At 44.1% G+C, this 27,138-nt stretch overlaps 1 protein-coding gene across 2 annotated transcripts in view; it reads left to right on the top strand.

Annotated features, from left to right (window-relative positions):
- BLVRA (biliverdin reductase A) overlaps positions 1 to 26,657 on the top strand; it is a 41,394-nt gene extending 14,737 nt beyond the window's left edge. For both annotated transcript variants that reach the window (XM_055293316.2, XM_055293318.2), the window contains exons 3-8: positions 7,984 to 8,105; positions 11,349 to 11,468; positions 12,817 to 12,914; positions 20,559 to 20,666; positions 23,737 to 23,908; positions 26,292 to 26,657. In XM_055293316.2, the coding sequence (XP_055149291.1) occupies positions 7,984 to 8,105; positions 11,349 to 11,468; positions 12,817 to 12,914; positions 20,559 to 20,666; positions 23,737 to 23,908; positions 26,292 to 26,550 (879 nt within the window). In that variant the 3' untranslated portion in view covers positions 26,551 to 26,657. The remainder of the gene's footprint in view (positions 1 to 7,983; positions 8,106 to 11,348; positions 11,469 to 12,816; positions 12,915 to 20,558; positions 20,667 to 23,736; positions 23,909 to 26,291) is intronic.
- The last annotated feature ends 481 nt before the right edge of the window (positions 26,658 to 27,138 follow it).

The following is a 27,138-nucleotide window of genomic DNA, read 5'->3' as shown; positions in this document are numbered from 1 at the left end:
CTGGGTTTACAGGCATGAGCCACCATGCCTGTCACTCATCTCAGTCAGAGCTGCCACAGGGACCCCAAGCCCATTATAACCCAGCCTGGACTTGCTGCTTTCACTTGCCCCAAATCTGCTCCTCCTCAAAGGGCCATCTGTGGGCTAGGCGCTCCAGTCCCCTCACTCTGTTCCCACAAACCAGCAGCCAGTGACCAAGGCTGTAAATCCTGTCATTGCCTTGATGAGGTCACCAATATTTATGTGACACCACACTGTACCAGACTCTAGACCTGGCTTGATGGCTCTAATGGTAAAAATGTAAGTGTGGTACTCATGCTCATGGAACTTATCGCTAAGTGGGACCACCATATCTTTCCAGTCTGTCCCTTCCTTATTCTACTTCCTGCCTCCTCATCACTTCCTCACCTAATTCTTTTCTTCTTCTCCTTGCTTTCCTCACCCTCCTCCAGGCCATTCCCTCTCCCTTTTGGAAGGCAGGGGGAAGAGACCTCAGGCACAGGGACGGTCCACACACCCAGTTCCTGACACATTGCCTCTGTTGCGCTGTGCAAGGCCCCGCTCTCAGACTTATTTATATTTTATTCATTTTCTCTCCATCCCCATTCTCACCCTGCCAAAGCCAATTATTCTAATGAATTAAGTGGTTTTCCTTTTTTATTTGTGTATGTTCATGAAAAATTTTGTTTTTGTGCAAATACCTTCTAAATTTATATACAGTAGGCTGGGCACCGTGGCTCACGCCTGTAATCCCAACACTTTGGGAGGCCGAGGCGGGCGGATCACCTGAGGTCGGGAGTTTGAGACCAGCCTGGCCAACATGGCGAAACCCCATCTCTACTAAAAATACAAAAATTTGTCAGGCGTAGTGGCACATGCCTGTAATCCCAGCTACTCAGGAGGCTGAGGCAGGAGAATCACTTGAACCCAGGAGGCAGAGGTTGCAGTGAGCCAAGATTGTGCCATTGCACTCCAGCCTGGGCTACAGAGCAAGACTCTGCCTCAAAATAAAATAAAATAAAATAAAATTATATGCAGTAAAACTGCCTCTCTTTTTTGGTGTAGAAGTTTACCCATTAAAACACATATGTGTAACCATCACCCCAGGATGTCAGGATGCAGAACCTCACCCCAAACATTCTTTTCTGTTGCTCCTTTATAGTCACAACCTCCCTTTGCTACTGACAACATATATCACTTCCTGTGTGATATACTTTTTTTGTTTTCCTGAAACAGTCTCGCCCTTGTCACCCAGGCTGGAGTGCAGTGGTGTGATCTCAGCTCACTGCAGCCTCTGCCTCCTGTTTCAAGCAATTCTTCAGCCGCAGCCTCCCATGTAGCTGGGATTATAGAAGTGGGCCACCACACCCAGCTAATTTTAGTAGAGACAGAGTTTTGCCATGTTGGCCAGGCTGGTCTTGAACTCCTGATCTCAAGTGACCCAAATGCCACGGTGCCCAGCCTGATATGCTTTTAATGTACATAATTGTATTTTATATCATTTATATCTCATTCTCCATTTTTCTGCATGTTCAAGATATATAGTTAATCTGCTACACAGCAGCCCAGAATGTGCATCCATTTAGTCCTAACAAAAAGCCTAGAAGCAAGATGCTATTATTACCCATTTTGTAGATGAGGAAAATGAGCAATAAGTCAATTGCTCTAAGTCACAGGGGTATAAGGAGCATAACGGAGATCTAAGCCCTGATGTTTTTGACCCGTGAATGCCTTTGTTCTTGTCTATATCCAGCTAATCTTGTCCATCCAGTTCAAATGTCCTTTGTACTGCACAAACAGTTTTCTCAGAGTCCTCTCTCAGGAAGTCATACCTCCCTCTTATGAATTTCCATTGCGCTTTATGTATCTTTTCTTTTGTTACCTTCCCCTCCCACTTTGACTGTAGCTGTCAGGGTGCCTCGCTCATCTTAGCATCCCCATGGCATCTGGCTTATCTTCACTAAATATCAGTTGACTAAATGATAGGATGATTCAGAGACTGTTAAGTAATCTTCTAATGCAATCCAGAGCTTGGGAGGGTCAATGAAAATGTAGAGGAAGGAAATCATACGACAGAAATTTTCAAGCAAAACTAGTTGTGGCCCAGAGGCTGGCTGGAGGGAGAAAGACAGAAGAAGGACCATCGGCCACAGTTGGCCTTTGATCCCAGGCTATTTGTTGAATGCAGGAATGACTCCAAGCATTTATTTATTTATTTATTTATTTTTTTTTTTTTTTTTGAGACGGAGTCTCGCTCTGTCACCCAGGCTGGAGTGCGGTGGCGCGATCTCGGCTCACTGCAAGCTCCGCCTCCCGCGTTCACGCCATTCTCCTGCCTCAGCCTCTCCGAGTAGCTGGGAGTACAGGCGCCCGCCACCACGCCCGGCTAATTTTTTGTATTTTTAGTAGAGACGGGGTTTCACCGTGGTCTCGATCTCCTGACCTCGTGATCCGCCCGCCTCGGCCTCCCAAAGTGCTGGGATTACAAGCGTGAACCACCGCGCCCGGCCGACTCCAAGCATTTAAAGCTGGGGGCTGCCAGGATTCCTAGAGCTACTGGCTTTTGCCCAGAAGTTCAGAGGACAGCCCGTCAGGAAGGGTGGATAATTGGAGTTTAGCACACAGCGTGAAGATCCAGGGCGCGGTGGGAAAGCCAGGTTGAAATGCCTTGGGAATGCAGCTTGGAAGAGAGGATGGCCCACAGCTCAGGATGCTAGGGTCTTTGGCATAGAGGTGGTCATGGAAACCCTGAGAATGAGGGACCCCATACTCTGGGGCTATGGGGGAGGGAGAAAAATAGAGGGATGAAGATTGAGCTTTGGGAAATATGCACATCTTGGGCAAAATGAAGAAAGAAAGTGAAATGTGAAAAGAAAACCTCGGTAGCATGAGGTGAGAGAAGAAAGGAAGGAGTGAGTTTGAAGAAGGTCCAGGTAAGGGTCGCCCACGTCTGAAGTCCAGGAGCATGTGGCTGAGAAGCCCTTGAATGTGATGAGAAGGTCTTGGATGACCCACGGTGAAGCAGTGAGGTGTGGGAGTGAAAACCAATTGCAGCAGGGCCAGGAGGGGTGAGAGGAGTCTGGGGCACTTGGGGTCATTGGATGGGGCAGGGGCAGCAGAGGACTCTGAGCACTGTAGAGGGAGCTCTAGGAAGGGAAGTGGGAGTGAGCCAAGGCGCTATACACTGCAGAGTTCTCAGCCCTCTGATATTTATGTCTGTTTTCAGTGGTGGTTTATATTTTAGATAATGAATACATTTGTGTGATTCTAAACTTTAAAGAAGAAAAAAAGAAAAAAAAATATTTTCTATGAGAAGCCTTCTTCCCTCCTATCCCTGTTTCCCAGCCACTCTGTTTTTCTTGCTCCCAGCAAGAGCGTGTCACCAGTTTCAGTGTTACAGGTTTCTGGGCTGTCCTTTCAAAGAGATTCTAAACATAGACAGTATCTTTTTCCTTTGGCTACCACCCCTCCTGTTACTACACAGACTGTAGCACACAGTGCACACTAGCCTGTCCTTTACTTCTTTCACCCGATAATCTATCTTGGAGACCAGTCCCTTTCAATACATAAAGGGCTTCCTTGTTCTTTTATTTTTATACAGCTGTGTAATACTCCATTTCACGAGTCTATCATAACTTTCATAGCCAGCCTGTTATTAATGACATATAGATTATTTCCATCTTTTGCTTGTTATAAGCAAGGCTGCAGTAAGCCTAAGTCACTTGACTTGTGTAGCTCTATAGGACACATTATCTTACAGTTGGATTTACCAGCACAAAGGGCATTTGCATTTTAATTGGTAATAAATATTTCCAAGTTGCTCTCCATAAATTAGGTTCTTCTCTCCCTCCTGCAACATATGAACATACCTGTTTTCCCAGGCCAACCAATGTGTTATCAAACTTTTTTTTAATTCTTGCAAATAGTGGATGAAAACGACTAGCGTGTTCTGTCTGACTGCCTGGACTCTCCTTCCACCTTTTCAGCACCTGCCCTCATGCCTCACCTTGAAGTTTTTCTACAGTGATTTTACATTTTCTTCTACCCTCTTTATCTCAAAAAAATTTTTTTTCTAAGTTGGCAGAGCACATTCCTAACTCTATGAACTCCATTTTTGCATCTGGGGTGCCAAACACCAGCTTCTCTGAGTCCAAGGGTGAGGGTGCAAGCTCACTCTGTGACTGTGATTTGGACCTGAGTGAGTTTTTCAGTCACTTTGCTGTGCTTATGTGTCCTTTTCTGCTGTCTCAAAACTGCTCCTGTTCTTTGTTCCTTAAATACCACCTCTATAGGGCTATTTGTAGTGGCATTTTCCCAAAGGTTCAGGATAGCAGAGCACAGCAGACAACTGAAAATGGAAGTGTAGATGTCCTGGTTAGTGGAAGTCCATTGCTCCCTCTTCCACTGGGCATTTCTCACTGGCTTCCTTCTCTGCAGATTTCAGCCTTTTGCTAACCTGCGTGCACTTTCCCCTTTCCTCTGCCTCCTACTGGTTTCTAGCCCCAAAGTTTTAGCTGCTACTACAGAGTGGTCTAGCCATCTCTGATTTGCGGTTTCCCTTCAGAACGCACCTTCAAGATCCCTCACGTAAAATGAAGAGGCTCACATTAAAAGGCCTAACAAGTAATTTTTCTCAAAAATAAAGTTCTTCCCCTAAGAGGAGCTTGACTATTAAGATACCAGTGTTTTCACTCATCTTTTTTTTTTTTTTGAGAGGGAGTGTTGCTCTGTCGCCCAGGCTAAAGTGCAGTGGTACAATCTTGGCTCACCGCAACCCCTGCCTCCCCGGTTCAAGCGATTCTCCTGCCTCAGGCTACCAAGTAGCTGGGGTTACAGGCACCTGCCACCACCATACCTGACTAATTTTTTTGTATTTTTAGTAGAGGCAGGGTTTCACTATGTTGGTCGGGCAAGTCTGGAAACTCCTGACCTCAAGTGATCCGCCCACCTCAGCCTCCCAGAGTGCTGGGTTTACAGACATGAGCCACTGCACTGGGCCTTTCACCCATATCTTGTCCCTGTGTGTCAGTTTTGCAAGGCAATAATATCGAAACCAAATCCTAAAGCAGTTTATAATTTAGCCTGACGCACTGTGCAAGCCAGGTTTTGTATGCAAGTTTGTGTGTATCATTAACTAATGAAACCTTAAAAAGCAATTTGGCTTATTTATAGATAATAGAGCTGTTTCTTAACCTTGTGGCTTTTTTTTAAGCTGGTAGAAGCATATCCTGGTTGTTATCTGGAATGTAGTAATTCAGTAACCTTAAGAATGCCATAAATATTTAACCTAATAAGGGAATTGCTAGTCTTCTTTTCTTGATTGAAAGGGAAACAAATATTAATATTTGATCATTAATATGTGTTTTGGCTGTACAGATTTCTCCAGAGGCTGTCTTATTGCTTTTTGGTAATTAGAAATTACGAAAAAAAAAAATTAGACTTGTAACCCAAAAAGGACTTACTTGGTGAAATTGTCAATTGTCAGCTGGGCACTGTGGCCACTCCTTCCTCTACTCGTCCCTGACTTCCAGAAGAGAAGCCAGGAACTAGGTCTCCCAGAGTCCCCTTTTATATGTGAAGTCCACTCCCAGGACTCCCAGGAAACTTGCAAGGCTGAAGAAAGAGAGGCAGTTAGTCATAGGAGACAGTTCAGTAAGATGTGTGAGCCAAGGCCAGTGTACGGTTTAGCAGCAGTGGGCAGTCAGGCTCTGTGAATCACTCTTCCCAAGCTGCAGGCTGAGAGAGGCTGAGATCCTTTCCAGACGTCTTGGCTTCTGGGCAAGTTCTGGAGAATCTCTTGCTTCAATATTGAATTGTATAACAACAGTACAAGGTCTAGGAGAAAAGAAATGGAAGTGTACTGTTGTCAGGTTCTTTATAGTATATGTGGAATAGTGCATAACATTACTTTAAAGTAGACTGTGTACGTAAAATATATATTATAAAACCCTTAAATTCTGAAAAAGAGTTACAGCTAATAGCCAACAAATGGGATAAAATGGAATCATAATAAATATTCTAATTAATCCAAAATAAGGCAGGAAAAGAGGGGAAAAAGAACAGATTGAACAAATAACAGGATTTCTATAGAATTTGGATGGAATCCCAACCATATCAATAATCACAATGTAAATTGTCTAAACGTTTCAACTAAAAGGCAGAGATTGTTAGATTGAGTAAAAAAAAAGCAAGACCTAACTATATGCTGCCTATAAGAAACTAACTATAGCTATGAAAACACATATAAATTAAATGTGAAAGGTTGGGAAAAAATGTATTATGCAACACTGATCAACAGAAATTGGGAATGGATTGTTAACATCAGACAAAATAAATTATAGGGCAAAAAATATTACCAGGAATAAAAATGGTCATTTTAGAAAGATAAAGGGGTCAATTAAAAAAAAAGGACATAACCATCCTAAACATGTATGTATCTAATAACAGAGTTTTGAAATATGTGGGTCAAAACTGATAGAACTGAAAGGAGAAATACACAGTTATATACAATTATATTCAGAGATTTCACTACCCTCAATAATTGCTAGAGCAAGGAGACAGGAAATCAGGAAGGATACGGAAGACCTGAACAACACAATCAACCAACTTGATCTAACAGACTTATAGAACACTCCACCCAACAATAGCAGAATACACATTCTTTTCAAGTGTGCCCAGAACATTAACCAAGATAGACCACATCCCAGATCATAAAATATCTCAATAAATCTAAAAGGATTCAAATCATTTAAAGAATGTTCTCTGACCACAGTGGGATTCAATGAGAAATCAATAATAGAAAAACATTTGGCAAATCCCCAAACATTTGGAAGAAATCCTGGAAGAAGAAGACAAGAGCAGTGGGCACAGGAAGAGGGGCAGAGTCAGTGAGAAGTGATGACAACTGGGTACAGAGGTGAAGAAAAGGGGCAAATCTGAGATGCCATTCATGTTTCTATGCTCAGAGGCATCCATGAAGTGAGTTTAAGGGATGCATGGAGATTAATTTTTTTTTTTTTTGAGATAGAGTCTCACTCTGTCACCCAGGCTGGAGTGCAGTGGCGTGATCTTGGGTCACTGCAATCTCCACCTCCCAGGTTCAAACAATTCTCGTGCCTCAGCCTCCTAAGTAGCTGGCATTACAGGCACCTGCCAACACGCCCAGCTAATTTTTGTATTTTTAGTAGAGACGAGGTTTCTCCATGTTGTCCAGGCTGGTCTGGAACTCCTGACCTCAAGTGATCCACCTGCCTCGGCCTCCCAAAGTGCTGGGATTACAGGCATGAGCCACCATGCCCAGTGCATGGAGATAAATTTTATCAGTTTTTATTATACTGAGTTGCTGTATAACTTAAAAGTCAGTTTGATTTTTCACTGTAATACTGTTCACATACAGCCTCCAGCAGTGCACTTAAATAACATTTAAGATACTGCAGTATCTTAAATGTGGAACTCAGAAAGCTGTAGTGAAGAGTCAAAGCCTGTGGATCCCAAGCTGAGTAAGGTGACCAATCATGGTTTGCCCATTTGCCTCCTCTGCCAGCATCTGATGAAGAAGCTGTGCCCTCTGAATGACTCCCAGCAGTATCAGATTCACGTGTCCACTGGAGGAGGGACCCAGGGAGGGCAGAAGTACCAGGCCATGGGCTGGGTCTGGCTTAATGAGGAAAGCTCCCTCATTATTGGAGATGGAGCAGTAGAAGTAGAGAGCCAAATCGGGGGAACACTTTCTGTGGGTGCTCGGAAGGTTTTCAACCTATAGACATGGTGGAGCACCTTCAGGAACAGGTTTTGGCCGGACTGACTTCTCTCCAAGCCCCCATTTCGGGGACTGTCTCATCCCATCCTGATGCCGTGGCTTCCTGTGTGTTTTGGGCTGGCTTCCATCTTGCTCGTCGGGACCCTGCCAGCTCCTTTGTTTTGCAGTTTTCTGCTCGATGCCTACAGTGTTTTCAAACTCCACCTTGTTCCCTTGTGTTTCAGCCCAAGAGGAAGTTTGGCGTCGTGGTGGTTGGTGTTGGCCGAGCCGGCTCCGTGCGGATGAGGGACTTGCGAAATCCACACCCTTCCTCAGCGTTCCTGAACCTGATTGGCTTCGTGTCCAGGTGGCTCACACTGTCTTTGTGCTTCATAATTTGTGGAAAGCCCAGTGAGGCGGATTAGCCACAGGACATGGAGATTTTCCAGACCCAGGGCAGGGAGAGCCATCTCCCGACTGAGAACTGTGCTTAGGGTCAGCCCCACAAGATCTCAGGTTGGGATGGGTCTGGGAACTGAAGCTTGCTGGGCCTGCAGCTGGGATGCACAGTAGGTTGGCCTGGGAGACTGGAAGACAGAGGCAGGAGGGTGAGCTCAAGGCTGACAGTTAGAGAAGGGGCACAGAAAACACATGTATGGGGCTTTGGCCTGAAAGGCTTTCAGTGTGCACCAGGGAATCCTGACATAGTCATCATGACAGCCGTCCTAGGTGGTCCTGGGCTCTACATGTGATATTTCCTTCTAGGTAGTGTTATTAACCCCCAGTTTACAGATAAGGAGGCTGAACCACAGAAAGTTTAAGTAATCTGCCTGAGGTCACACAGCTGGAAAGTCTAAGAACTGAAGTTGAGCAGAAGTCTGTTTCCAAAGCCCATCTTTTAAACACCATGTGTTCTTTTGCCATTGGTAATTTTGAGCCTTTTTTTTTTTTTTTTTTTTTTTTTTTTTGAGACAGGGTCTCACTTTGTCACCCAAGCTGCAGCGCGATGGTGCAATCACAGTGCACTGCAGCCTTGACCATCTGGGCTCAAGTGATCCTCCCGCCTCACGGCTCAAGTGATCCTCCTGCCTCAGCCTCCTGAGTAGGTGGGACTACAGACACACACACCACCACGCCTGGATAATTTTTTTTTTTTTTTTTTTTGTAGAGACAGGGTCTCCCTATGTTGCCTAGACTGGTCTCAAACTCCTGGGGTCAAGTGATCCTCCTTCCTCGGCCTCCCAAAGTGCTGAGATTATAGGTGTGAGCCAGCACAGCCAGCCTCCCCCTTTTCTTTAAGGATTCATTTATCTCCAGTCAAAATCAAACTTATCACCTTGTTTCTTCTTCCCCATGCTCAAATTTTCCACTCACCCCTGTAAACACACACACACACACACACACACACACACACACGCACCACTCACCAGACTAATCCTGTATAACATCATTTGTCAATATTAATTGTGAACTAGATACAGGCACCAGACTAATCCTGTGTAACATCATTTATCCATATTAATTGTGGACTAGGTGCAGGCACTGGGCTGGGCCTGGAGACGTGGTAGTGAGCAAGTTAGGCAACTCTTTTTCTAGTGCTTTAGAGACATCAGATAAATATTTACACAAAGCATATGTAACAATTGTGATGGTCCATGCAGAAATTTTTTCATGTTTTCATTCATGGGGCCATCCTCTTCCTGCCTGTCTCAAAACGTGGCCCCACTTTTAAGGATTTAAAATGGGCTTGGAGGCACCAGGGAGACCCAGAAGTGCTAGAATCTGCCCTTGGCCAGCCTTCTCCTCCCCATAAGATTCCAAGGGAGCTGCACACAAATGGGAGAGCGAAGTTAAGATCAGGCAGCACCGTAACCCCCATCGCACCCCTATCTGGAGCTGGGACCACACACAGCACTTGGGTGCAAGGCTGAAGTGGGACCTCTCCTTTTCCCTTAAGCCCCAGTCCTCTGCCAGTTGGCTTCCAGGATTAGCTCAGTGGGAACACCTACACTACCCAGATTGTATGGGAGGATGGCCAGGTCACACCCCTGCATGACAGCCATGCCAGTACTCACACTGTTTCCCTCTTCACATACCATTCCCCTCCTGACCTACCTGCTAAGTTCTACCTCCTCCCCAGGAAGCTTTTCTGGTGTATTCCTTTCCCACCCTGAGTCTCCATCTCCTACTTCCAAGCACCACATTTCTCCTGGTAGTCTTGTGGTGGTGGTATGTACACGTGTGTGTGTGTGTGTGTGTGTGTGTTTGTGTGTGTGTATGTGTGTCTTCCTCTAGCTGACTGAGCTCATTAAAAGGCGAGGATTTTAATTTGTTCTCCATGATTTCTCCTACAGCGCCTAGTACATAATAGGCAAACAATAAGTATTGCTGAAATTGAGCAATTTAGTTTGGGTGGCCCCATTAGAACAAACCTAGCATAATACTCTTTGGGAGCTAAATTTCCCGGAATGCTTTCTGCCTGCTGCAGCTCAACTGGAGCTCTGAGCGGGCTGAGGGCCTTCTGCTTGCTGGCTGTCCCACATTCCCTCATGACTGCCACCCTTAGAGGGCTACTCTCCTGCCCCAGCCGCTGCACTGGGCGGTGTACGGACTGCTGGGGCTTTGGCTCTTCGAAGACTGCAGCTCCCCCATGCCCTAAAAGAGTCAGAAGGCCTTGGGTTCCCCTCCTGCTTCTGCTCCTGGTTAGTCAAGGCTATCACTGCCTATTATGTGCTAGGCACTGTAGGAGAAATCATGGAGAACGAATTCCTCACCTTCCAATGAGCTCAGTCAGCCAGAGGGAGGAAGACACACACACAGACACACACACACACAAACGTGTGCGTACATACTACTGGGCTTCGTTAGCTTAGCTATAAAGTAGCTTGAAGTCGCATGCCAGTTTGCACCCTAAATGTGTTAATGTATTGGATTTGGATTAGGCTTGGTAGTCCCAATGTTTGGCCAAGTGCTTGGAACTGGAAGTGACCGTAGAGATCACTTCTCATGAGATAAAAGTAGATTGTTCCTTTTATTTTTATGTTATTTTATTTTTGAGGAGTCTCACTCTGTCACCCAGGCTGGAGTGCTGTGGTGCAATCTTGGCTCACTGTAACTTCCATCTCCCGGATTCAAGTGATTCTCCTGCCTCAGCCTCCCAGGTAGCTGGGATTACAGGCACCCACCACCACGTTTGGCTAACTTTTGTATTTTTTGTAGATACAGGGTTTCACCATGTTGGCCAGGCTGGTCTTGAACTCCTGACCTCAAGTGATCCACCCGCCTCAGCCTCCCAAAGTGCTAGGATTACAGGCTTGGGCCACCACACCCAGCTGTTTCTTTTGTTTTGGAGATGAAGTAATTCAGGACTCTCCCAGGTCATACACGCTGTGAATGGTACTGTTGGCACTCAATGCCAGATCCCCTGACTTGAACCCTGAGGCTATTTTTCTCACTCCACAATGGAAAATAGCCTGGAAGTGGGAGAGAAGAAACTCATTTCTTCATTTCTGGCAGTAGATCACCAGGACCTTGTTGGGAGGAGGGAGAAGGATGGTGCTCCTTTCTTCTGTCTACCATTGAGTTCCATTTCTCTGTTACTCTGAAATAGAAGGGAGCTCGGGAGCGTTGATAGAGTCCAGCAGATTTCTTTGGAGGATGCTCTTTCCAGCCAAGAGGTGGAGGTCGCCTATATCTGCAGTGAGAGCTCCAGCCATGAGGACTACATCAGGTGGGTTTTCCACACAGGCAGTCCTTGCCTTACACAGCAGTGCAGTACTGGAAAAATGAGCAAGCAAGCTAAAACACCCTGCAAAGGAGTCAGAAGAGCCAATGAGAAAATTACAGTCGCTCTGTGACCAATCACAGAAATGTCAAAACGTTAAGAAATTCTTATTGTTGGTTATAAATATATAAGGAAATGAAAAAATAGTAAAATTAATATTTAGTATGTGTAATTTGAAACATTAGAAACATTCAGAATTAAAGTGTTTTATTTCTCTGTAAAAACCCATCGAGAGTAGTTTTCAACAGTAGTGGCCTCCTTCTTCTCACCAGACAGTTTAGGATGTGGAGCCGGCATCCTTGGCGAATTATCATACTCCTTTCTCAGTTTGGATCAGCTTCCAACGTTTTCTCCTTTGTGCTTTCAATGTCATAAAATAACGGTTGAGTTCCTTTAACCCTCAGGACCTGGCAGCTAACAGGGAAGTGCTAGCTGCCTTCCTCAGTCTGGCTTCCTTCTAGGTTCTTACAGCTGCTCCCACCATGCTGTTTCCCATGGTTAAGATGCTTCCTCTTTATCAGTCTAGCTCTAGACTAGACAAAAACACCTTTCCTTGGCTTTCCTTAACCTTTTCTGGCACTAGAGTGTATTTCCTGAAGAAAAGTGATTCTGACATAAGTCCTATGCTTATAAATATTTGTACTCTGGTATCCATGGAATGAAATCTGAACTGCTGAGCACAGAATTGTAGGTCCTTCACAGTCAGGCCCCCAGCTACTTTTCCAATATTATTATCCTCCACGGCCTGTAGTCCACTCCCCTGCCACACTGAAATTTGCCAATTGAACAAAGCCCCACAAATGCCCAAGGCCCTGCATACGCGGCTCACAGTGAAATATACTCATCATGTTGCACCTGGAGAATGTCTGCTCATACTTTGAGACCCAGTTCATAGGTCCTTAGTGAAATCTCTTCAGACTGCCTCAGGCGAAGCTAGCTGCTGTGGGTTTTGTAGCCTTTATAGCTACCATGTGGTGATAGGAAATTTATTTGTTAATGTGTCTTTATTTCTCCTCCACAGTAATTGGTAAATAGTACTTAGTTGAATAAATGAATGGTTGAATGTTCAAATTAACACATAACCAGAAAGTCGTTCTGTCACAGGATAGTAGAAAACAATGTGGGATACAGTTCTTCCTCCATATCCCGTGGCACTGACTCCTACCCCCAGTCATGACACATTCACACACAGAAACTCTCATGCCTTTATAACATTCTGTTCTCTATTATGCAGAGCATTTTAGTGAAGCTTATTCGAAGTGTTCTTTCTCTGTATTTGTCTCGTTTACCAAAGGCAGTTCCTTAATGCTGGCAAGCACGTCCTTGTGGAATACCCCATGACACTGTCATTGGTGGCCGCTCAGGAACTGTGGGAGCTGGCTGAGCAGAAAGGTAATGTATCTTACCAAGCGTTTCTGCCTCCAGGATTTCTGTGATATCATCTTTATGCCTTTAAAACTTAACCCCATTTCAGATATCTCCTCCTGGCTACACTGGCACTGTGGGCTCCCAACTGCCTCCTCACCCCCACACTGTAAACACACATAGTGGAGGGCAGAAGGATGGGTGGGAATTTGCAAACTTTTGGTCAAAGCTTATCAGCTTATTTTACTCACTTTAAGGAAAAAATATGAATTAGTTTTCACCTATGCTTATGTCATGATATTATTTTGGCTTTATTCATGTGATACTTATATTGCTAAATGCTGGGATATCCTAAAAATGCTCAAATCAGAGAAACTGATTGCCTTATTTGCATAGTTGGTAGTTTTTGTTGTTTCTAAACAGTAATAACCATTTATTAAATATTTAGTATATGCTAGGAACTTGGAAACTCTGCTAAGCACTTCATATGTTATTTTGCTTAATTCTTCTAGAATCCCTTGGAGGTATATTATTTTCTCTAGATGCTGTATAGAAAAACATGGCTCAAATAAGTTAATTTGTGCCAGGTCACAAAGCTAATAACATGACTACTAAGTGGGAGGTAGAGATTTTAATCAAATCCTACTGGGCTCTTAAGTTCACATTTGTTCCCCTAAGCCATACCACCCTCCAGAAAGGAGAAATTAAGACTTTCCCAGGCCAGACACAGTGGCTCATGCCTGTCATCCCAGCACTCTGGGAGGCCAAGGAGCTCAGGACAATCCTGGGCAACATATTGAGACCCTGTTTCTACAAAAATCTTTCACAACTTTTTTTTTTTTTTTTTTGGTGGGGTACAGAGTCTCGCTGTGTCACCCAGGCTGGAGTCAATGGTACCATCTCAGCTCACTGCAACCTCCGCCTCCTGGGTTCAAGGGATTCTCCTTCCTCAGCGTCCTGAGTAGCTGGGATTACAGGCGCCCACCACCATGCTCAGCTAATTTTTGTATTTTTAGTAGAGATGGGGTTTCACGATGTTGGATGGGATGGTCTCAAACTCCTGACCTCGAGATCCACCCACCTTGGCCTCCCAAAGTGCTGGGATTACAGGCATGAGTGACTGCACCCGGCATACAAAATTTTTAATTACAAGAAAAAGAAAAGACTCAGCTGGGCACAGTGGCTCACACCTGTAATCCCAGCACTTTGGGAGGCTCTGATGGGTAGATTATTTGAGCCCAGGAGTTTGAGACCAGCCTGGGCAACATGGTGAACCCCCATCTCTACTGAAAATATGAAAATTAGCTGGGTGTGGTGGTGCACGCCCGTAGTCCCAGCTACCTGGAAGTTCACCTGAACCTTAGGAGGTTGAGGCTGCAGTGAACCATGTTCGGGCCACTGCACTCTAGTCTGGGCAACAGAGTGAGACCCTGTCTCAAAAACAAAAATAAAAATTCTTTAAAAGACCTACCCAGACAAACAAAAACCAAGTGAGTTGATCACTACTAGACCTGCCCTTCAGGAAATGCTAAAGGAAGTCTTTCAAATTAAAGTGAAAACACTAGACAGCAACACAAAAATATTACTCTCTGGTAAAGACAAATACAGACTTCCATAGTATTGTAATGTTGACATATAAATCACTTTAGGCCAGGCACGGTAGCTCAAGCCTGTAATCCCAGGACTTGGGGAGGCCGAGGCAAGCAGATCATTTGAGGTCAGGAGTTCAAAACCATCCTGGCCAACATGGTGAAACCCCATCTCTACTAAAAATAAAAAAATTAGCTGGGTGTGGTGGCACTTGCTTGTAGTCCCAGCTACTCAGGAGGCTGAGGCAGGAGAATCGTTTGAACCTGGGAGGCAGAGGTTGTGGTGAGCTGAGATGGTGCCACTGCACTCCAGCCTGGGTAACACCATGAAACTCTATCTCTAAATAAATAAATAAATAAATAAATATCAGTTTAAATGCTGGTATAGAATTTAAAAGACAAAGAAATACAAACTATGTTAATGGATGTATAGTATAAAAACATGTAATTGGTAACATTAATAACAAAATGGGGGGTCAGAGACATAAAGGAGTAGAATTTTGTATGTGATTGAGTTAAGTTGTTAGCAGTTTAAAATAGATTGTGCAGTCGGGTGTGGTGGCTCATGCCTGTCATCCCGGCACTTTGGGAAGCCAAGGCCGGTGGATCACCTGAGGTCAGGATTTCAAGACGAGCCTGGGCAACATGGTGAAACTCCGTCTCTACTAATAATACAAAAATTAGCTGGGCCTGGTGGCGTGCGCCTGTAATCCCAGCTACTCCAGAGGCTAAGGCATGAGAATCGCTTGAACCCAGGAGGTGGAGGTTGCAGTGAGCCAAGATTGTGCCATTGTACCTTAGCCTGGGCAACAGAGTGAGACTCCATCTCAAAAATTAAATACATACATAAATAAATAATAAAATAGATTGTGCCTGTAATCCCAGCACTTTGGGAGGCTGAGGCGGGCGAATCACCTGAGGTCAGGATTTCAAGACCAGCCTAGCCAACATGGTGAAACCCCATCTCTACTAAAAATACAAAAATTAGCCGGGTGTGGTGGCGCATACATATAGTCCCAGCTACTGGGGAGGCTGAGGTAGGAGAATTGCTTGAACCCAGGAGGTGAAGGTTGCAGTGAGGGAGATCACACCACTGCACTCCAGCCTGGGCAATAGGGAGAGACTCTGCTCAAACAAAACAAAACAGTACAAAACTGACAAGATGTAATGAAAGCAGTACTAAGAGAGAAGTGGATAGTTGTAAATGCTTACATTAAACAAGAAGAAAGATCTCAAATCAACATCCTAACTTTACATTTCAAGGGACTAGGAAAAGAAGAGCAAACTCAATCGAAAATTAGCAGAAAAAAGCAAGTAAAGATTAGAACATAAATAAAATAGAGAGTAGAAAAGCAATAGAAAAAAAATCAATAAAACCAAGTTTTTTTCAAAAAAATCCATAAAATTGACAGAATTTTAGCAGATTAAGAAAAAAAAAGACTCAGCCAGGTGCGGTGGCTCACGCCTGTAATCCCAGCACTTTGGGAGGCCAAGGAGGACAGATCACGAGGTCGAGTCCAGACCCGCCTGGCCAAAATAGTGAAACCCCGTCTCTACTAAAAATACAAAAATTAGCCAGGCATGGTGGCACGTGCCTATAGTCCCAGCTACTCGGGAGGCTGAGGCAGGAGAATCACTTGAACCCAGGAGGTGGAGGTTGTGATGAGGGGAGGTTGTGGTGAGCCGAGATTGCGCCACTGTACTCCAGCCTGGGCAACAGAGCGAGACTCTGTCTCACAAAAAAAAAAAAAAAAAGGAAAAGAAAAAAGAAAAAGAGTAAAGACTCAAACTAAAGTCAGAAGTGAAAGAGGAGACATTACAACTGATGCTGCTGAAATAAAAAGGATTATAAGAGACTACAGTGAACACTTATACAATTGTTATACTCCAACAATCGGATAATCTAGAAAGGGACAAATACCTAGTAGCATATAACCTACTAAGACTGAATCATGAAGAAACAAAAATCTGAACAGATTTATAACTAGTAAGGAGATTGAACCAGTAATTAAACACCTCCCAATAAAGAAAAGCCTAAAACCAGATAGCTTCACTGGAGAATTCTACCAAGTGTTTTCAGTCTCTTCAAAAAGTGGTCCCAGGAAAACAGGATATCCACATGCAAAAGAATGAAGTTGGACACTTAACCTTACACCATATAAAAAATTCACTCAAATGGATTAAAGAACTAAATTTAAGACCCAAAACTGTAATATTGTTAGAAGAAAACATGGGAAAGCATCATGACATTGGATTTGGCAATAATGTCTTACATACGACATCAAAAACACAGGCAAAAAAAGCAAAAACAGACAAATGGACTAATCAAACTTAAAACCTTCTGTGCCTCAAAGGAAGTAATCAACCGAGTGAAAAAGCAGTCTATGTAATGGGTGAAGATATCTGCAAATCTTATCTTTGATCAGAGATCAATATCCAGAATGTCTAAAGAACTCTACAACTCAACAACAACAAACAAACCAAATAAACTGATTTTAAAATGGGCAAAGGACTTGGATAGACATTTTTCTGAAGAAGTTATACAGACGGCAAACAATCATATGAAAAGATGCTCAATACCACTAATCCTTATAGAAATGCAAATCAAATCCACAGCCACCGTCAGTAACCACCAGCATCAGTCAGCAGCCATCAGCATGGAAGCAAGACCTTCCTCCAGCAAAAAGATGGAGGATCAGATGGTAGCATTTTTTGTTTGTTTGTTTTTGGTTTTTGGTTTTTTAAGATAGTCTTGCCCTGTTACCTAGGCTTGAACGCAGTGGTGCAATCTCGGTTCACTGCAACCTCCACCTCCTGGGTTCAAGTGATTCTTGTGCCTCAGCCACCTGAGTAACTGGGATTATAGGTGCACACCACCACACACAGCTAATTTTTGTATTTTTAGCAGAGATGGGGTTTCGCCATGTTGGCCAGGCTGGTCTCGAACTCCTGGCCTCAAGTGATCCGCCCGCCTGAGCCTCCCAAAGTGCTGGAATTACAGGCATGGGCCACTGTGCTCAGCTCAATAACGTATTTTTAAATTAAGGTACGTACGTTGTTTTCCTAAACATAGTGTTATCACATACTTAACAAACTACAATATAGTATAAACATAACTTGTATATGCACCGGGAAACTAAAATATTCATGTGACTCCCTTTATTGCAATATTCACTTTATTGTGGTGGTCTGGAATGAAACGTGCAGGATCTCTGAGGTATGCATGTAACCACATACAACCATCAAAATCTGGAAATTGGCATTGGTACATTACAACAATCTAATCCTCAAACCTCATTCAAATTTCACCAGTTGTCCCAATAACATTCTTTATGGCAAAATGACTGAGTTCAAAATCATGTATTATCTTTTATTGACATGTCACTTTTAGTGTCCTTCATTCTGGACAGTTCCTCCATCTTTTCTTGACAATTATGAATATTACAGTTAGTTATTGTGTAAAATGTCCCTAAATTTGAATATATCTGATGTTTCTTCATGATTAGATTTGAGGTATGCATCTTTCACAGAAATATTATGGAAGTGGCCAGGCATGGTGGCTCACGCCTGTAATCCTAGCACTTTGGGAGGCCAAGGCGGGCAGATTACTTGAGGTCAGAAGTTCAAAACCAGCCTGGCCTACACTGTGAAACCCTGTCTCTACTAAAAATATCAAAAAAATTAGCCAGGCATGATATGGGCACCTGTAATTCCAGCTACTCGGGAGGCTGAGGCAGGAGAATTTCTTGAACCCGGGAGGCACAGGTTGCAGTGAGCCGAGATCGCACCGCTGTACTCTAGCCTGGGTGATAGAGCGAGACTCCATCTCACAAAAAAAAAAAAAAAAAAAAAAGGAAACGATGCTGTTTTTCACATTGTGTTCTGTCAGGTAACATCCAATATCAGTTCATCTAATTACTAATGATATCACTTCATTAGGTGGTGTCTGACGGGTTTTTCCATTGAAAGTTACTTTTTTTCCCTTTGTAATCAGTGATTATTTTGTGAGAAGGTAGTTTATAACTAGTTAAATATCCATTCTCATCACACTTTCTGATACTCATTTATTATTTTATACCAGTAGGAACTCATGGCTTTGTTTTTCTATTCAGTGCTGTTGTTACTTTTTATTATTCATATTGATGTCCACATTGTTCCAAATTTGCTCAGTGGGGAACCTCTTCCTGCCAGCTCCCTTGTCATTTTGTTATGTTTCCATTATTCTTTGAATTCTTGCTTTCTGGCACAAAGTGGTTAAGGCTCATCTTGTACTTTCTCTGCCTCAGCCTTGGAATTAGTCAATTCTCCAATGGCTAATAACGTTTTGATGGCAAGATTTGGACACTGGGTGTGCTTATGGCTTTGGGCTATCTCTGCAAGCCCTTTCAGTGAACAGACCTGGGAATATATGGATACGGATGTGTGTGTGTACTGTGGTTACCATGTGTGTTTATCACAATCAGGCATCGAGTGAACGACAGGAAAACAACCAAAGACACAGTTGGAAAATACATAGTTTCTTTAATAACCATGGATGTGGAAACACAGAGACTGTTTCCATAGTGCTGGGGAAAATACAACATGTTCCCCAGACTTTCATGGTGGGGTGGGGGGCAGTGGGCGAAACTACCTATGAGGAGAAAAGCTTCTACTTATTGCAAAGCGTTTTGTGCCATTTAGTTGTTGCAAAGCCATTTTGTGCCAGAAAGCTTCTATTTATCACAAGAAGTTCCTTTTGCCACATTCACGTCTTAGGGAGTGGGTGGGAAGGACCCCATCCTCCCACACACCTGACATTTCTGGAGACTCCTGCGACAGACATCCTCCTTGCTCCTGAGGCGCAGGTCAAGCCCAGAGCATTTGGCAGTGTTTGCTGTGAAGCTGGGTTAGACAAAGGCAACTGTCCCAGGAGCATCTCCCACTGACCCAGATTTCTGTCTGTTTCAGTGAAACTGTAGATCATAACCACACTTTGTACTTAATCATAAAATAGTTCTGGTGTTTTAGGAAGCTTCTGGCCTAGAAATGAAAAAATTTTTATAGAGCAAAAAAATTTTTATATAGCAAAAAAATTGTTAACAGCTTTCTTTTATAATCCAAAATTTATTTTATTTTATTTTATTTTTATTTTTTGAGACGGGCTGGAGTGCAGTGGTACCATCTTGGCTCACTGCAACCTCCACCTCCCAGGTTCAAGTGATCTTCCCAGCTCAGCCTCCCAAGTAGCTGGGACCACAGGTGCACGCCACCACACCTAGCTAATTTTTTGTATTTTTTGTAGAGGCCAGGTTTTGCCATGTTGCCCAGGCTGGTCTCAAACTCCTGAGCTTAGGTGATCTACTTGCCTTGGCCTCCCAAAGTGCTGGGATTATAGGCATGAGCCACCATGCCTGGCCACGTTTTTACTCTGTTAGATTTTTATGCTGCACTGCCTCCTCCTGTCTAGAACAGTAGCTAACTGTCTCCTGGCCCACAGACGCATCCCTGATTTCATCTTGCCTTTGGACACAGGTAGATACTATCTTGTTCTCTTAGATTTTCATTTCATTTCTCAGGTTTTCATTTCATTCATTTCTCTTTTTTTCTTTTTCTTTTTGAAACGGAGTCTCACTCTCTCCCAGGCTGGAGTGCAGTGATGCAATCTTGGCCCACTGCAATTTCTGCCTCCCAGGTTCTAGTGATTCTCCTGCCTCAGCCTCCCAAGAAGCTGGGCTTACAGGTGCCCACCACCACACCTGGGTAATTTTTGTATTTTTAGTAGAGGTGGGGTTTCACCATGTTGGCCAGGCTGGTGGAACTCCTAACCTCAGGTGATCTGCCCACCTTGGCCTCCCAAAGTGCTGAGATACAGGCATGAGCCACCGTGCCTGGCCTTCATTTCATTCATATCTGTTGTAGGCTTAGAAGTAGCAGCCTCTTCAGCTGGGGTGGGTGACAGTGGTAGGGAGGCCATCCTGGCCGTGTGCCCAGAGCAGTTATGAGTGCTTCATGTCCTGTGTTAGGGGATGACAGAGTACACTCCGGGATGCATACCTAGGCACAACTGACAACTGCCCTTTTTATTCCATTTTTGTCATTACAGGAAAAGTCTTGCACGAGGAGCATGTTGAACTCTTGATGGAGGAATTTGCATTCCTGAAAAAAGAAGTGGTGGGGAAAGACCTGCTGAAAGGGTCACTCCTCTTCACAGGTCAGTGCTACATGGGATCACAGGTCACATATGAGGTCCAAAGACCAGCCAGATTCTTTCCTGGCTCTCTAGGACGGGAGCTTGTATTCATTTCTGCTCAAGACTCTCTGACTCAGGGCCAATTTAATTTTCCCAGATGGGAATTCCTTTCCCAGATTTAATTCCTTGGTGGCCCTTGGGTAAAGAATATATTAGAAATCTCAAGCATATTTATGGTCTGTCCCAATCTATTAACTAGTTGGAGATTATTTTTCAACAGGAAGTTGTACATTAAAACTCTTTTAAAAGGACTGAGAGATAGGTGCTTGGAGAGGAGAACATTTTTATACTTCCTTGCAAAGCAAATATAATATGAAGAGCTCCCTTCCTCCTCTAGCAAGTTATAAGGACATTGGCAACAACCACAGTATTTATTTATTTATTTATTTATTTATTTAGGAGCCAAGGTCTTACTCTGTTGCCCAGGCTGGAGTGCAGTGGTGCAATCATAGCTCACTGTAGCCTCAACCTCCCAGGCTCAAGCAATCCTCCCACATCAGCCTTCCAAGTAGCTGGAAACACAGGTGTGCAACACAACACCCAGCTAATTTTAAAATTTTTGTAAACGGTGTCTCCCTATGTTGCCCAGCCTCGTCTCAAACTCCTGGGCTCAAGTGATCCACCTGTCTTGGCCTCCAAAGTGCTGGGATTACAGGCATGAGCCACCACGCCCAGCTGACCACAATATCTGATCTGCTGTATATGTAGCTGTTTACTTGATGTTGGTCACTCTTTGAGCAGCTCCATTAGCAATAGGAAATGGGCACGCAGGAAGCTCCTGCTCTTGTGGCCACTTTTGGATGGGCTCCTTCTCTGGCTATATTGTTGGGCACCTGGGCCACCATTCCTGAGGGCTTTCATTACAGAAGGGAGACCCTGACATGGCCTGGCATTTTTGCATGGTAAAGCCACTGATACATAGTAGAACCTCATTTCAAAAATCTGTCTTCATCCTTGAAAATGGTAATATAATGAGAGTACAAACCATTAATTTGTACAAGAAACTGTGTTAAGTATGTGATGTGCATTAATCCATATGACAATCCTATAAAGTGGTATTCACTACCCCCATTATACAGATAAACTGAAGCTCAGAGACATGAGTGGCTTCACAGAGGTAATGTAGCGGTCATGAGACAGAGCTGGATTGGAGCTCAGCTCTCTAAGTGGTTGGAACTATCATGGGTGGCTGCTTAGTATTCTGTCCAAAGAACTAGGCTGGGCATAGTGGCTCACGCCTGTAATTCCAGCACTTGGGGAAGGTGAGGCGGGTGGATCACCTGAGGTCAGGAGTTCGAGACCCGTATGGCCAACATGGTGAAACACTGTCTCTACCAAAAAAAAAAATACAAAAATTAGTCAGACATGGTGGCACGCACTTATAATCTCAGCTACTTGAAAGGCTGAGGCAAGAAAATTGCTTTAACCCAGGAGGGTGAGGTTGTAGTGAGCCGAGATCGCGCCACTGCACAGCCTAGGTGACAATGAGACTCTGTCTCAAAAACAAACAAACAAAAAAAAAGAACTAGAGCAGACAGTAACCAGCCCTGGGGAAGTCTTTTTGTTTTGTAAGTTTGATACTTAGGCCCCAGTGATTTCAAACCATATTGTCTATGAAAATTCTAATTTTTGTTTGGTTTTATATATTACTTACTACTTTTTAAGAATATACTCATTGTTATTAGTCATTGTTTTAAGTGAATATCAAGGTCATAAGAAATGTTTTGATTATAATGTAATGTAACAGATATGAAGTCTTTTAAACAGGTTATGTTTAAGATTTTGGCTGGAGGCAGACGGGAGCAGTATCTTGACCAAATGGATTTCTCACACCAATACTCTTTTTTATATTTATATATATATATTTTTGAGATAGGATGTCACTCTGTCACCCAGGCTGGAATGCAGTGGTACAATTATGGCTCACTGTGGCCTCGAACTCCTCAGGCCCAGAGGATCCTCCCACCTTAGCCTCCTGAGTAGCTGGGGCTGCAGGTGTGTACCACCACACCCGCCTAATTTTGTGTGGCTTTTTTTGTAGAGACAGAGTCTTGCTATGTTGCCTAGGCTGGTGTTGAACTCCTTGGCACAAGCAATCTGCCAGCCTTGGCCTCCCGAAGTGCTGGTATTATAGGCATGAACTACTGTACGCGGCCTTTTTAGGCTTACTGCAACCTCCGCCTCCAGGGCTCAAGCGATTCTCCAGCCTCAGCCTCCCAAGTATGGGATTACAGGCGCCCACCAGTATGCCTGGGTAATTTTTGTATTTTTTTTTAGTAGAGACGGGGTTTTGCCATGTTGGCCAGGCTAGTCTCGAACTCAAGTGATCCACCCACCTTGGCCTCCCAAAGTGCTGGGACTACAGGCGTGAGCCACTGCGCCTGGCCCCAATACTCTTTTGAGTGTACTTTTTTGTTCACAAGATTAGGAAGACTAAGAAAACATTTAACATTGTATCAATTTTCTTGATATTGAAATAGCTCAAAAGTATTACCATTTTCTCCATAGCTATTATAATACCTTCACACCTTATTGCTACTTACACATCGGGTAGTTATAAGAATACAGGCTTGCAGGGCTAAAATACCTTGATTCTTCTACTTTTACCAGACTACTTTAAATCACTAAAGAGGATATATATATATGTATATGTAGGTATGTGTTGTGTGTGTGTGTGTGTATGTATGTGTATCTACATATGTGTACATAGATGTATATATTAGAAGACTGAAACTTTTTTATTATCCTGTTTGGCTGGATTGACTGCTGTTTCCAGTAGAATGTTTTACTAAAACTGAATTTAATAAACAGGAAAAGACAGAGATGCTTTTATGATAGAGTTGAAATTGAGCCACCTGAGTTTTCATCAGTATCATTAATCATCTTGCCCGCCTACCACATAAGGCAAGGTCCCATTGTACTGATCACTCGGCCACATCTTTTCACACCCCCGCCACCCCCGCCCCCGGGTCCTGCTCTCCACCTGGCATTCCTGCTTCCCAGTTCCCACAGCATTTGTGATTTCCCACAGCTGGCCCGTTGGAAGAAGAGCGGTTTGGCTTCCCTGCATTCAGCGGCATCTCTCGCCTGACCTGGCTGGTCTCCCTCTTTGGGGAGCTTTCTCTTGTGTCTGCCACTTTGGAAGAGCGAAAGGAAGATCAGTATGTGAAAATGACAGTGTGTCTGGAGACAGAGAAGAAAAGGTAAGTCATGAGAAGCCATGAGGAGGAGGGTCTGTGTTTCAGCTTCAGCATCCTGTCACCCTGTCACACTGTTCCCAAAGCATTCTGACTTATTTCTCATACCAAGTCTTTTTTAACAAAAGCACATTCATAATTTTTCTCCCAAAGCACCTGGGCTCTGTAAATTATTTAGAACAGTAAGGGTTTTAGAGTGTTTCTAGATGCTTTTGCAGAGAGGTGGGTCTCCTGGTAGTAAAAGAAGCAGACATTGGGTATTTTAAAAAGAAAAAAGAATTTGAGTTCCTGAATGAAGCCTGATCTAGTCCATTTTGAGGAGTTTCTTCTTCGCTAGGAAAAGGCAGAGAGGCCTGGCAGATGAAGACAAAGCACATGGAACTTGGCAGTGCTGCCTATGGAGTGACCAACAGTGGTGGCCCAGGCCCTGGTGTGGCCATGTGAGTGTTAGGATTGCAGCCATGGTCAGACCTATACACAGACAGTTGTAGTACCCTGTAATTAGAGGTAAAGATACTGTAGGGTGCTGTAGGAGCACAGGGAAGGGGAACCTGGACTAGGTCAGCTCATGGTTCTGATGGGAGGCGGTGCCTTGCTTGCTCTTGAAGTTGAGTAGAAGTCAATGAGGAAGCAAGATGTTGGGGAGGCAGAGGCTGACTCTTTCTCTCTCTCTTTTTGTTTTGTTTTTTTTAATGAGACAAAGTCTCACTCTGTCACCCAGGCTGGAGTGCGGTGGTGTGATCTCAGCTCATTGCAACCTCCATCTCCCGGATTCAAGCGATTCTCCTGCCTCAGCCTCCCGAGTAGCTGGGATTATAGGCGCCTGCCACCACGCCCAGCTCATTTTTGTATTGTTAGTAGAGATGAGATTTCACCATGTTGGCCAGGATGGTCTCAAACTCCTGACCTCAAGTGTTCTGCTCGCCTTGGCCTCTCAAAATGCTGGGATTACACGCATGAGCCACTGCACCCAGCCCTGACTCTCATTTTTGCACAGGAGAGGCAAGCATCAGATGAGGGGTTGGGACAGAGAGCAGTTAATATAATAATAACTTTTTAAAATCATAGTACTTTCCGTGTCCCAAATTGCATTTAAAAAATTTTTTATCTATTTATTTATTTAGTTATTTATTTTGAGACCAGGTTATGAGACTGGCTGATTTTCGTATTTTTGGGTAAGATGGGTTTTTGCCATATTGTCTAGGCTGGTCTCAAACTCCTGGGCTCAAGCGATCCACCCACATCAGCCTCCACACCTGGCCACAAACTGCATTTTTATCTCACAATGTCACAGCAAGATAGGTAAAGCTGTATACTTATTACCATTACTTATTTTTACTAGTGAGGAAATTGAGGTACCTGAAAGATCTTGACATTCTGCATTCCCTCAAATCCCAAGATTCCATATTATTTAAAAGTTCATGAGAGGCCGGGCACAGTGGCTCACGCCTGTAATCCCAGCACTTTGGGAGGCTAAGGCAGTTGGATCACCTGAAGTCAAGAGTTCAAGACCAGCTTGGCCAACATGGTGAACCCTCATCTCTACTAAAAATACAAAAATTAGCCAGGCGTGGTGGCAGGTGCCTGTAATCCCAGGTACTGGGGAGCCTGAGGCAGGAGGATTGTTTGAACCTGGAGGCAGAGGTTGCAGTGAGCTGAGATTGCACCACTGCACTCCGGCCTGGGCAACAAGAGCAAACATCTCAAAAAAAAAAAAAAAAAAAGACGAAAAATTTTCTTAGGTAGGCTATGTAGAATACCTCAAGTTTATTTTTATTCAGTGTCAAAATAAAAGTTAATCTTTGTTGCCATCTCCCAGAACATTTGCTAGACTGTACTATGAGCTTTTAAAATTAGTCATGAGAGGCCAGGTGCGGTGGCCCAAGCCTGTAATCCCAGCAGTTTGGGAGGCGAAGGCAGGTGGGTCTCCTGAGGTCAGGAATTCAAGACTAGCCTGGCTGACATGGCAAAACCCCATTTCTACTAAAAATATTTTTTTAAAAAGTAGCCAGGCATGGTGGCAGACGCCTGTAATCCCAGGTACTTGGGAGGCTGAGGCAGGAAAATTGCTTGAACCCAGAAGGCGGAGGTTGCAGTGGGTCGAGATTGTACCACTGCACTCCAGCCTGGGTGACAGAGCAAGGCTCCATCCCAGGAAAAAAAAAAAAAAAAGTCACTGAATGAATTCCCCTGCCTGATGGCAAAATTAAATTAAAGACTGTTTGGCTGTGAGGTTGACACAGTCACCCGCAGCCTCTGGGAGGCTGGTGGCTGCAAGGAGGATGGGTGCCTGACAAGGACCTGTTACCAGGCGGTCTGGTGCCAGCAAGCACCTACTTGGGCTCTTGTGTAATCTCTAACATGATTCTTTTGTCTTTTGTCTTTGCAGTCCACTGTCATGGATTGAAGAAAAAGGACCTGGTCTAAAACGAAACAGATATTTAAGCTTCCATTTCAAGTCTGGGTCCCTGGAGAATGTGCCAAATGTAGGAGTAAATAAGAACATATTTCTGAAAGATCAAAATATATTTGTCCAGAAACTCTTGGGCCAGTTCTCTGAGAAGGAACTGGCTGCTGAAAAGAAACGCATCCTGCACTGCCTGGGGCTTGCAGAAGAAATCCAGAAATATTGCTGTTCAAGAAAGTAAGAGGAGGAGGTGATGTAGCACTTCCAAGATGGCACCAGCGTTTGGTTCTTCTCAAGAGTTGACCATTATCTCTATTCTTACAATTAAACATGTTGGGGAAACAAGAATCTTATTGTTATGAGCTATGTTGGGATATTTGGGGTTAGGGGCTATGCAGTGGGGACAAGGCGAGAATGAGCGTTGGTTGAGCTGAACTAAATGCTTTGTATGTCTGATTTCACTTACTCCTACTAATAGCCCTATGAGATGAGTACTAGCAGGCCTCCTTTTTTTTTTTTTTTTTTTTTTGAGACGGAGTCTCACTCTGTCACCCAGGATGGAGTATAGTGGCACCCTCTTGGTTCACTGCAGCTTCCACCTCCTGGGTTCAATCAATTCTCCTGCCTCAGTCTCCCAAGGAGCTGAGGATTACAGGCGCTTGCCTAATCCTGGCTAATTTTTATAGTTTTAGTAGAGATGAGGTTTCACCACATTGGCCAGGCTGGTCTCGCTCAAACTCCCAACCTCAGGTAATCCACCTGCCTCGGCCTCCCAAAGTGCTGAGATTACAGGCATGAGCCACCATGCCTGGCACCAGGTCTCTTCATT

The sequence above is a fragment of the Symphalangus syndactylus genome, chromosome 9, assembly GCF_028878055.3.
Source record: "Symphalangus syndactylus isolate Jambi chromosome 9, NHGRI_mSymSyn1-v2.1_pri, whole genome shotgun sequence".
Taxonomy (NCBI): domain Eukaryota; kingdom Metazoa; phylum Chordata; class Mammalia; order Primates; family Hylobatidae; genus Symphalangus; species Symphalangus syndactylus.
The sequence above is the reverse complement of the archived record's forward strand: the minus strand, read 5'-3'. Positions and strand labels throughout refer to the sequence as shown.